At 37.9% G+C, this 13267-nt stretch overlaps 1 protein-coding gene across 3 annotated transcripts in view; it reads right to left on the minus strand.

The window, feature by feature from the left end:
- Positions 1-13267, minus strand: part of frs2a (fibroblast growth factor receptor substrate 2a) — a 74207-nt gene that overhangs the window by 2936 nt on the left and 58004 nt on the right. For 2 of the 3 annotated variants that reach the window (XM_052030217.1, XM_052030218.1), the window contains exons 4-6: positions 8904-9090; positions 4589-4747; positions 17-180 (exon numbers count right to left, since the gene is read on the minus strand). In XM_052030217.1, the coding sequence (XP_051886177.1) occupies positions 17-180; positions 4589-4747; positions 8904-9090 (510 nt within the window). Of the gene's footprint in view, positions 1-16; positions 181-4588; positions 4748-5334; positions 5398-8903; positions 9091-13267 lie in introns of those variants that run through there. The other variant, XM_052030219.1, reaches the window with a different exon arrangement.

Genomic DNA, 13267 nt, shown 5'->3' on the forward strand with positions numbered 1-13267 from the left:
GTCAAATTTTTCTTACTTGTTCCTCTGATACTATTAGAGGGTGTGTTGACTCTTCATCCACAGAGGGCAAACGTGCACTGCCTACAGAGGGATGTCGCGTTGAAGGATGAGAAGAGCCTTCTCCAAATGATGGGTACCTGGGGATATCCATTTGGTAAACATGGTGAACAAAACCTGGAGCTGAAAGTAACAGAATATTGCAGAGTTATTTATAAACCTGACCAAGTTACATCTTAACTAACAAGAAATTTGATTACAATTAAAATGAATCATGAAATATTTATTGTGCAGTAGAACACTTTTATATTGAAATGTGATCTGCCACAACAAAACAGTCACTGTAACTTCAACAGAAGAACGATTGAAACCCTGTAAAAGTGGAAAAGCAGTTACCAATCTCTTCTGCTTAAATCAAATAGGTGACTGGGATAATCCTCATGAAAATTCTCTGCCACTGTATCAAAAATGTGATTGTTTTAGGTTTAATTTATCAATCATTGTTAATAGCTCAATGAAACAGAAAGTTGTAAATTGAAGTTTGGTTACAATGATTATTTGCATTTTTATTCAGAATGGCTAATTAAACAAAATTTCAATGTGTATTGATATTAGAATGCTGCAAAAGCAAACAATTCACTTATATGGTCAGGTTATTATTTAGATTTTTTGCCTTCATTGAAAGTCAGCATAAACTGATTAATTTTCAAATATCTGCATCAATCAGAAAAGAAAATCTACTAGTATATTATTTGAACTTACAAGGAAAGGATTAACATTCTGACTGTATCCATATAACCGTCAAGTTTAAAATGCCTTCCTATTCATATCACAGTTTTGATCTAATGCCTTTAGTTTAAATTTTCAGTGAATGGATGATCAAGGTTGAATATAAAATGTTTACATTTGGTTTGTCATTGAGGAGTGGCACGGTTTTTTATTTGCATATTCTCCACGACCACGTGGGTTTCCTCCCACGTCCCAAAGATGTGTAGATTCGAGAGAGTTGATGAGAATGTGGGGTGAATAAAAATGGGATTAATGTAGGATTAGTGTCAAATCATGGCTGATGGTTGATGCTGAACAGGTGGGCTGAAGGACCTGTTTCTGTGCTCTAACTTTCTATGGCTCTATGAATCCCAACAAATTAGGCACTGAGAAGTAGTGAAAGATCCTCAGGACAGGCTTTGGGGGATTTTTTTCCAAATTTTTGGATGCTGATATGCTTCTCCTTTACACGGAAGTCACTGACAGGGTGACAAGCTTTCAAAAAAAATTAAGGTGACTTGAAGACATGGGCTGAAGGACCTGTTTCTGTGCTGTATGACTCCATGACTCTTAAATATTAAACTGACATATCCCATGTGATGGTGAAAGGCCAGAAAAAAAAAATCGAGCTCCAAATGGATACAGGGATGTGTGGAAGTCACACAAACTGAATCGGCAAGTACTAAAGAAAAACTCTTCTTGACCTGCAACCATTGACTGCATCCTCCTACTACATCTCTCCTCCATCATCCATATGCATAAGACAGCATTTTTCCATTCTTTTCATTAATTCATGAGACTGCTGCTAAGGCGGCCAATTATTGCCCATCCCCATTTCCCCTAGCTGCCTTCTTAAACTATTGCAATTAGTCGAGTGAAACAGTCCCACAGTGCTATTAGGATCGAGGATTTGGACACATCATTTATATTGGAACAACCATATCTCATCAGGATATTGAGAGACTTGGATTTGTTATTCCTCTCTATCTGCTGCCCTTCTAAATAGTAAGTGGTCACAAGTTCGGGAGGTGTTGCCAAAGAGACACTAGTGAGTTGTAATAATGCATCCTACAGGTGGTTCTTTCTGCGGCCACCATGTGTGGGTTGTGGAGGCAGTGAAAGATTATGGTAGAGACCATGATGCAGATCAAATGGGCTGTTTGTTTTGGATGATATCAAGCTTCTTGGGAGCTGGAGTTCTTTTCATTCACTCCTGACTTGTGCCTCGTAAATGGGGGAATAGGTTTGTAGTATCAGAAGGTGAGGTATTCACTGCAGAATATACTAACCTCTACATTTTTCTTGTAAATACAGTAATTATCTGGTTGGTACATTTAATTCGTTTGTCAAAAGGGCCTAGTGGACGTGGTGGATTGATCAGGATATGCCCAATGAATGCAACGAAGTAGTGGTTAGACTCTCTTTTTGATGTTTATTGTCTGGTGCAAATGTTATTTAAGACTTATTATGATATAAGGCTTTGCTACTTCACTATTTGAGATGTTCCCAGCAGAACAACATAGCAATCAACAAACATTCACACTTCTGGACTAGCAGGAATGTCATTGATAAACCAGCTGAAGATAGTTTAGACTACGACTCTGCCTTGAGGATCCTGCCATCAAACATCCTGGAGTTGAAAATGATCAGTTTATAAAACCTACAATACATCTTTCTTTGTGCGGGAATGAACTAACCAGTGGAGAAGTTAGTCCAGTTCCCATAAACATCATTTTTACCAAGACTAAATTATGCCATATTCTGCCAAATGTTCCCTTGACCTCAAGAACAGTCATTTTTACTTCACCTCGGAATTCAACTTTTGTCGAAGTTGGACAAAGATTTTATCAAATATAGAGATAGATGGTCCTAGCAGAAACGAAGCTGTGCATCAGTCTGCAGGTTATTACTGACTCAAAGGAAAAGTGAACCAATGCCAATGTCATCTCCCAGGCCAACGTCAACAGCATTGAGGCCCGAATTACACACAGAATGCTCCAGAGGGCAGGACACATCATTCACTTGCCTCACAACAGTCTTGCAAAATAGACACTCTCTTCCAAGCTCTGTCATGAAAAGAGATTACCAAGTGGAGAGTAGAAAAAGTGCAATGATGTCCTTAAAATCTCCTTGAAAAATGCAATATTCCCACTGCTGCTTCAGAATCCCTGGCTCATGACCACTCAAAGTGGAGAAGGAATATTCAGGATATCAAGATCTTGGTCCGGTATCTCCTCATAAAGCAATCTCACCAAGCAAGGAACTCAGGAGCCCTGTGTAAAGGGCTGAAGGAGTGAACAACTCACAACTACCCACCCATCTGCCTTTTCAGACATCTCTTGGCCCATTTATGGAAGAGTCTACAGTTTCCGCATTGACCCCATCTGTCCCCTTAGAATCCACAAAATCAGAGTAGAGGCAAGTCATCCTCAATTCCATGGGTCTGTCTAAGAAAAAGATTATTGAGGAAGTGCCTCTGAACACTACACCCTCCTTCACCCTTCTGATGACTGAGATTAGGTTGATGTGGAAATAATTGGTCAGACTGAAATTGTTTTGCTTTTTGCGAATAGAGCAACCGACAATTTTCCACTTTGACAGACAAATGTCTGGTATCAGCACTGAAAAAGTTTTGCTGGATATTTTTTATTTCTCCATAGTTCCATTCTTCACTATCCAATCACAACCAGAAATCACCTGCAATATCTATCTTGGTTCTCTCACACCCAAGGATCTATCTTAGGCCCCACTTATTTCCCAGCTACACGTCTACTTGTAACATTATCCGAAATCACATCAGGTTCCATTCATCCATAAACAAAACCCAGCTTTATCACATCACCAGTTCTCTCAACCCTTCTGTTGTCTCTAAATTCCTGTCTGACATCCATCACTAAACGAGCAAACAGTCCTACAACTAAAAGTTGAAAAGACCGAAGGCATTGGCATTGGTCCATACCACTTACTTTATTTCCTGTCCACTGACTCCAACCCTCTTTCGGGCAACTGGCAGATGACTGCATTCCAGTACTGGAGTTCAGATTGAAATCCAGATCAGAGGAGGGACTAAAGGTCTTGTTTGACTGGAAGGCGACATTAGAGCCTCAGATAATTGCTCGGTGATGTATAAGGAATTATAAATGGGATCTTAGTCTAAAAATACTACTCTAAAATATCTCAAATGGATTTAGATTTTTTTTAACAGGATTTAAAAATATTTAAGTGTTTAGAAATACTTCAAAATGTTATATATTTTTGGGGATTTTTGAGATTTTTAAATTCTTCATTTACTTCAATTCTTTGGGCTTTTTCCCTCAAGTTTTGAATGTTTCTGCCATGAGCACTGTAATCATGGCCAACTTTGACTTATTTGGACAGACATAAAGGTGGCCATTTCAAAATTCTAGGAACTCCACATTTTGTTTTGGATAAGGCTAGCTAAATTTAATTTATTGGACAGCATATGTGCCACTACGCTTTTGATCATTAATTGTGAATAGAAGTTGATGGTGCAAAATTTTAACCACGATTATAATGTAGTAATATAGTAAGTATGCAATGGAAATTTAGTGGCTCAAGTTGTCAGAGACCTTCCTCACAGAGAATTCATTCCTGGCTTGTTGGTTAGTGTATTTTATCAGTTAAACTTTGCCTCATCGAGGTGGTACATAATGAAGAGAACTTCTGATATCAAGTATATTCACCATTATTGCATGAAATGGCTCTGAGACGAAATTCAGGGCAGGAGCATCCTTTATCTATCCTTCTTCAACCTGAAGTTTGCTTGTTTATAATATATCTCAACAAAATGAATAATACTCACTGGTAGGTGTCCTTGGAGTTCTTGGAATGTCTAATTCATTTTGCTGTTCATTTCTTTCTACAACTGGCTCTTCAACTACACTTATACTGTTACACTGCATGATATCTTGGAGCAAGTTGAAAATCTCTTCAGCTCGTGCACATTTGAATGCAAAAATTCCTGAAGAACAATGAATGGACTTTAGTAATTATAACACCTAACCAACAAGATTCTGAAAAATCAATGACAAATTCAGTTAATTTACACAATGTTGTATACTTTTCACAATTTATACTTCCATATACACACTTACACAAATTGAATAAAATGCAATGCTTTCTTATGAATTAGAACACTTCTCATTCCTTAGGGCTTTGATTCCATGCAGGGTTATGGGTCCAAGGGTTAGACTGACTCTCCAGCATCTTGTCCTAATGCCATGAATTACTAAATCTTGACAATGAGTCAACTAATCCTAACCAGCTAATCATCCTTTGGGGTCCTTAACTGATGTATTTAACAATTAACACTAAATACACAACTTGGAAATAAGGAGAAACAATATTTAATACAATGTAATAAGAAAAGAGAAAAATATATCAATGGCTGGGATTAAGAGGGGGTGTGGGAAAGGCAATGCTGTTTTCACATACAAATAACTCTGGTTGTCCCAAAGAGCTTACATACAGTTAACACAGGCAGCAATACCATCAATCTCTTCAGTATTGAGTCTCTTTACTTTGAACAGCAGAGGGAGCTTGACTTACCACTACAAGTATAGACAGACAGATACCCAATGATGTCCACCATTCACAGCTTTTTGGTTTATTCTTCCATTGTAAGCATTAAGTTAGAGTTAACATTGTTGTTAATTTAGGTACTGAATATTACAAGTTATTTTCTTTCTACATACCAAATACTGCTAAACTGATAACACAATACATCAATGAGTATTTGAATTAAGCAAGACATTTCTTCACTAATTGCTGCTAAACACTATATTGCATTGCTTTGCTAAATGGAGAATCAAATGATGAAAATCAAACATTGAAGCATGTCTCCAAAATACTACAAATTGGTTAATTAACAATGAAATAATTTTACAGTGATTTTTTTTGTGATGTTAGCCTTTTGAAGCAGAAATATCCCACAAATAACAGTATAATTAATAACAAGTTAACATGATTTTAGTGACATGGATTAGGGAGAAATATTGGCCAGGGATCTGGCAGAACTGCCTCCTGTGTTTTGAAAACTTTCGTAGGATTTTTAATGAGCAGACCAGATTTAGGTTTAACATACCTAAGGTAATGGCATCACTATGTAATCCTTCACTACTGCCCTGGATTATGTGTTCGATTGGTTTTTAGATTAAGAATAATGACTGGGTCACCTCAGGTATTTGTCCCACATGTCATTTCATGAAAATTACTTTTAAACTCAAAGCACACTTTAACAATGCCATATATTGTTTGATTCTTCTACCTGGTAGTCTTTTAAAGGTTTAAAGTATTTGTAATTACATGGCAATGTTAACACCAAAAATACAATTAACTGAGTATCTCCAGTATTTCTACTTAAATATATGATTTTTGGTGTTTTGTTTTCAGGATGGCTCTTGTTGATCTCAACATTCCTTCTATCCAGTGACCTCTGCTATTAATAAAACATAAAAGGAGCATAATCACCCTCTAAATTCCCCCATCAATTTATTTGCCTTATCACAGATATTGTTTTTGTCATATCCATCCCTCTCGCCACCATCCCTGCAACTTAAAAATACTGCTTTTATTCTCTATTTCCTGAAGGGTTTCCAACAGTGACTCTTTTTCTCTTTTCATTGATGTCTGATCTGTTGAATTTTCTAGTATTTCTGCTTTTATTTTAGATTTCTAACAATATTCTGATTTTCTTGGAAGTCCTTGTGCTGGATTAGCTGATCTCAATACAACACTACAATTGACCTCAACAGTCCTACTACTTAATTGCCTCTATAGGATGTACTGTACTGCAGATGTCGGGGAAGACCTGTACAGCAAGATGGTTCCGGAGCATGGTGACTCATTGTAAGCTGCTCTGCAGATCTACTCATTACTTCTATTATAATCGTTACCTCAATGCACTGTTGTAATGAAATGATCTCTACGGTTGGCATGCAAAACAGTTTTTCACTGTACCTCGTGACAATAATAAACCAATTTACCAAATTTAAAACAAAGAAAACCTTATATATGTCCATACACAGACACATCACTGTCTACATCTAAGACAAGGTTCCTCATGGTATGCTGGTCCTTTAAGATTAAATCACATGGGATCCATAGTGAGTTGGTGAATTGGATCCAAAATTAGCTTGGTCATAGCAGACAGGGGTAATAGCAGAGGGGTGTTTTCCTGACTCAAGATCCGTGACCAGCACTCTTCCGCCAGGATCAGTGCCTGGATCTCTGTTGTTTGTAATAGATATTAATGATTTGGATGAAAATGTAGGTGGTCTGATTAGTAAGTTTGCAGATGACACAAAAATTGGTGGAGTTGTGAGTAGTGAAACAGCAGGATAAAAAGATAAGATATCTTTATTAGTCACACATACATCAAAACGCACAGTGAAATGCATCTTTTGCGCCGAGTGTTCTGGGGCAGTTTGCAAGTGTCACCATGTTTCCGGCTCCAACATAGCATGCCCATAACTTCCTAACCCGTATGTCTTTAGAATGTGGGAGGAAACCGGAGCACCCAGAGGAAACCTACACAGACACGGGGAGAACATACAAACTCCTTACAGACAGCGGCCAGAATTGAACCCGGGTCGCTGGTGCTGTAATCCAGCCAGGATAGAAGCAAAATATAATGACAAAACAGACATCATTCTATTAGTCTTTGGAACATTACTGTTTCTAGTTAACATAAATGATCTGGATACACAAAAATTTTAAAAAGTGGTCCAAATGCAGTTGACATCAAATAAAGAGGTTAGGGAAATTATCAGACAGCAACTGTGAAATAAAATAAAGATGGGCAGAGTACAGTAAAACTCAGATAATATGTTATCTGGTTAGTTTGGAAATCCTGATGGTTCTGCATCTGGCTAACAGGGTTTTAATATATGTGCTCGCCTCAACACACTGGGGTCTGGGGTTCCTGCACTCCTCAACAGACTGGAGCCCTTGATTACCACATTCCCTTGAAACTCACTTGGTTCTGTTTCCTGCGCTCCCTTGAAACTCAGAGTTCTGATCTTTGTGCTCCCTTTAGACATATTGGGTTTGCTAGAATATTTATTATACTACCATGTAACATCAAAGAAGTGGATTAAAAATGTGTTGGAGTATTCATTGGAATAACATCCAATAGTCTAGAAAATCTGTCAACCTGGCACACCAAAGTCTGAAGTGTGCCAGATTAACAGAGTCTTACTGAAGTGGGAGATGAAATGTTATACAAATAAATGTAAAGTACTGCACATAGGAATATTTTGTGACACACCTATTCATTGGGTAGTGCTGAAATACATCGGGATGCACAAGTATGACCAGATGTCTCAGCAGACTTTTCATGTACTATGTCCAATACAGAGTCACAATTGACAATGCCAATAGGATGTTGATGAGTTAAGTGCAAGATAAAGGAAGTGATGAACAAATCTTTGCATTTGTAGTTGACAAGAACAAAGGGAGATGTTCAATAGAAGAGTCAGCACCTGGTGAAACTATGATACTGATCCTTAATGTCAAAGATCAATATGAAAAGACTGGGGAAACACTTCAACCAAATATACACAAGAGGTCATTTTATTGAGCTATACCAGAAATTGGAGAAGTTCAACCTAGAATATTCCCTTAAATCAGGGAGGACAATCTGGTAAAAAAATGTACATTTAGTACTTGCTTCAGAAAATAATTCACATGATTAATGCTCAATATGTTGAATAAACTTTCAATTAGTAGCTAAAATACAGAAATTTTAGAACATTTCTGGATGTATGAACTAGGATGATTTACAAATATTTTGCACAAACCAAATTAACAAATATGCAAAACAGCATCAAAAACAACAGCAATAGAAAATAAACCTAGTTAGGAAAGTAAATCTAGTGAGTGGTGGAACTAACTATAATCTACAGCATGAGAAGACATTATTAAAAAGCAAACCATGGTTATAAATTGAAATCAAATATGAATAATGTATTTCAGAATGACTATATACTGTACTTAGGAACATTTCCATAATATCCAGCTGAAATCCACAAGACTCTCTCCCTCTTGCATGCTTTTGAGAAAGACCAGAAAAAGAGTCAGAATTATTCCAAATTCAATTAAATAAGTGACAAACATACCTTGTCCAGTTTGACACCTCCGGCCACTTTCAAAAGAGAAGAGATTCGAATCATAGCCATATCGACGCAGGCAGAGGTAGGGCCATTTCACAGCATCTCTCTTTCGTGTATGTAAAATCAATTCTGTATCTGTAAGTTCCATTATACCAGAACCCAGTTCATTACCATCATCATCCACATTAATCACCTGGAGAGAGAGAAGAAAATAGAGTGTACACCTCAAGGTTCTTCAGATTAGGCTCTCCCTGCACAAAAATGATCAAAACAACAACTATCAGCATGAATTACATTTCCTTGAAATGAACTAACTATAAATTTGAGAATTCTACCATATTATACCAATGGAAATATAATTGATTTAATCTGAAAATATAGATTTCCAGTAACTTGGGTGATGGTATACTGTTAACAGCAGGGGCCATGTTAGAAACCTGAAAAGAAAATACAAGGCCTTAGACTGATCAAATAACTGTAGAAAATTTGTGTAACTTATTTTCAAATTGACCATTAATAGGACTTCAGGAGTACAGATAGGGGAGGGGGGGGGGGGGGGGGGGGGGGGGGGGGGGGGGGGGGGGGGGGGGGGGGGGGGGGGGGGAGGGTATTAAAAAAAAATCAGGAAGGCAAAGAGGGAGCATGAAATATCACTGGGGGACATGATTAAGGAAATTCCCAAAACATTTTATGTTTGTTAAGGGCTAGAAGGATACCAGAGAGAGAGTAGAGTTCATTAGAGACCAAAATGGCATTCTGCAGCTGGAGCCAGAGGACGTAGGTGATATCTTAAATGATTACTTCTCATCTGTATTCACAATGGAGGACAATTGGAGAATTCAGGGACAGGGCAGTGAAATTCTAAAACACTATCATTAGAAAGGAGAAGGTATAAGATGTTTCCGCTGTCTTAAAGGTGAATAAATCCCCAGGGCCTGATTGGATGTATCCCAGGCCATTCTGGGAGACAAGGTTGGAAATTACTTGTGTCCTGACAGAAACTTATAAGTCTTTGTTGATGACAGGTGAGGTGCCAGATGGTGGGAGGACAACAATATGCAGTATCCTTACTTAAAAAGGGCAGTGGGGATACGCCAAGTAATTACAGGTTTGTGAGTCTATTGTCAATGGAAGAGTTATTGGAAAAAGTTCTGAGGGACAGGATTAATCTGCACTTGGAAAGGCCGTGATTAAAGTAAGTCAGCATGGTTTTGTTAGGGGAGATTCTGTCTGAAAAGTTTGACTGAATTTTTCAAAGTGGGAACAAAATGAACAATATGAGCCGTGTGGTTGATGTAGTCTACATGCAAGGTTCCACAGAGGAGACTAGTCCAAAAGATTAAGTTCATGGGATCTATAGCAAGTTAGCAGAATGGATCCAAAATTGAAGACAAAAGAGACTTCATATGCTGGATTCTACAACAAAAAAAACAGAACGCTGGAAGAACTCAGTCAGTCAAGCAGCTTCTGTGGAGGCAAAAGTTACAAGTCGATGTTTCAGGTCAATACCCTGCATCAGGACTGAGAGGGAAGAGGAAAGATTACCAGTATATGGCAGCACAGGGGTGGGATAAATAGTGAGTAAATGTAATCTGTAATGCACTTCCTAAGTGGGTTGTGGAGACAGGTAGTCTCACAAGATTTAAGTATCTAGACAAATCTTGAATTGCCAACGCATAGAAGGGGTGTGGGGTGGGACAGAGTCTGGTAGGTGATGGATGGAAGAAGATCAAGAGGGGATGATGGACAGACTCAGGTGGGGTAGGGGGATGGGAAAGGTGAACAAAGGAGGAAGGAACTTTGGTGGACAGGTGTGTGTGTGTGTGTGTGTGTGTGTGTGTGTGTGTGTGTGTGTGTGTGTGGAGAAGACTGCGTGTGAGGGTTACGTGAAATTGAAAACTCAAAAGTTCATAGCATTGGATTGTAAACTACTCCCTTTGTTCACCTCTCCCATCCCCCTTCCCCCACCTGGCTCCATCTGCCCATCATCCACTCCCAATTTGGTTCCACCTATCACCTACCAGCCTCTATTCCACCGCCTTATGTACTGCTATGTACGGGCAATCTTCCCTCTTCCCTCTCAGTCCTGATGCAGGGTCTTTACCCGAAACAATGACTTTCACCTTTTACCTCCATAGTTGCCGCTTGACGCGCTGAATTCTTCCAGCATTCTGTTTCTTGTTCTGGATCCAAAATTGGCCTGGTAATAGGAGGCAGAGGGTGACGGTGGAGGGTCATTTTTGTGATTGGAAGCCTGCGACTGGTAGTGTACCACAGGGATCAGTGCTGGAATCCTTCCTGTTTGTTATTGACATTAATGATTTGGATATGAATGTAGGATGTATGATTATAGATTTGCAGATGACATGAAAAAAATAGCAGATGGAATTTAATCTCGATAAGTGTGAGGTGATGCACCTTGGGAGGACTAATAAGACACAGACAATGACCTTAGGGAGTATTCAGGAACAGAGGGATCTCAGTGCACAAACCCAAGAATCCCTGAAGGCTTATTCTTTATGATTATATATGTCATGATTGTCCTCCCGATCTCTTTGTATTACATGTATAATCACCGATGTTATATGTATTAATCTGTATTAATTTGAAAATTAATAATAAAAAGATTGAAAAAGAAGAATCCCTGAAGGTAGAAACACAAGTAGATAGGGTGGTGAAAAGGGCATACAGGATACTTGCCCATATTAGTCAGGGCAAAATGTATAAGAGCAGGGAGGTCATGTTAGGCCACAGGAGTACACTGTACTATGCTGGTTGCCATACCATAAAAAGGTAGTTTACTGCACTGGAGAGGGTGTAGAGGTAATTTAGCAGGATGTTGCTTGGGTTGAAGCATCTCAGTTATGAGGAGTGACTGGATGGACTAGGCTTGCTTTCCTTGGAGAAGGCTGAGGAGGGACACCAAATTATGAGGAGACAGAAAGAAAATTTTCCCCATAACAGAGGTGTCAAAATCTAGAGCTCATAAGTTTAAGGTAAAGGGTAAGAGGTTCAGAGTGAATCTGAGGAGGAACCTTTGTCATCCAGTGAGTAAATGTAATCTGTAATGCACTCCCTAAGTGGGTGGTGGAGACAGGTGTTCTCACAAAATTTAAGTATCTAGACAAATTTTGAATTGCCAACACATAGAAGGCTACAAACCAAACGCTGGTAAATGGATGTATAGATAGGTATATGATGGGTCTAATGACATAGTTATGTGCTGTATGACTCTATGACTACTTGAATCTTTTAGCTTTAACCAACACAAATAAAAAAATGCTGAAGGCCTTGGATAAATCTCCAACCTCAATGCCAGCAATAAATATCAATACATTTTCATTCATTTTGCTTTAAGGCGGCTGGAAGAGATTTCCAAATTGTGCATAATGATTACTGATCAATCTCATTTGTTTGTAAAACATGAAGATCAGTGGCATGACAGTGGTGATCTTATAGCTGCTGGTAAATTTAATTATTATGACTTGAATGTGCACGTACTGTGGTATTACTAATTTCAGCTTAGCTGTGCTTTAGAGACTGAATGCTGCATACCTTAACCAAAGTTTTTATAATAACTAAAAATACCCAATTTTGCCTGATACCAATAAACCCAACAAAACATCCCTGAAATGATCCAAAAATGATAAACAAAACATTCCAGATGCAGCTATGAACCAGAAGTCCGAGCATAAAACAAACTTCAGTTTAAAAATAAATCATAGTAACAAGCATTTGCATGACACATTTAATGTACAACAATATCCTAAACATACTTATTAGGTCAAACAGTTATTGAAGCTAACATTTTGTCCAAATGATTACAATAGTATTTAAAGAACTGAATTAACTTTGATAATTTGTGTGTTTGAAATGCTTTCTATTTCTGCCAAACAACTTGTTTTAACATTTTTTTTAAAAAAGTGGTGTTACTGATAGCTTTTTTTTTGCAGATGTGGAGGATTTTGTCCAAGTAAATACATAGTTGCTAATACTTTCAAAGATGCATGTTCATATTGATTTGATTTCAAAATTTTCCTGTCTAAAGCTTCATAATCTCCTAAATTCTTTTCAGAAACATTGAGATATTTTATTACATTATTGCATTGATTCCTCAAAGCATATGCTATTTTTCCAAGTAACATTATCTATATATTTTCACAAACTCACTTGAGCCTATTATTTGTAACCAGTAGTATGGTCTCCAATTTTGCTTTTCCCTTTTATCTTTTTTCCCCTCATTATTTACTCTGCACCAGCCTTTTTGGAACATTCCCGTAGATTGTACATGTCTGCTTTACTGTTAACAGCATGCAAAAAATAAATTCAGCAGTTCTACCACTGAGATCAAGCAGATTTGAAACAGTAAA

This window comes from Pristis pectinata, chromosome 15 (genome assembly GCF_009764475.1).
Source record: "Pristis pectinata isolate sPriPec2 chromosome 15, sPriPec2.1.pri, whole genome shotgun sequence".
Lineage (NCBI taxonomy): Eukaryota > Metazoa > Chordata > Chondrichthyes > Rhinopristiformes > Pristidae > Pristis > Pristis pectinata.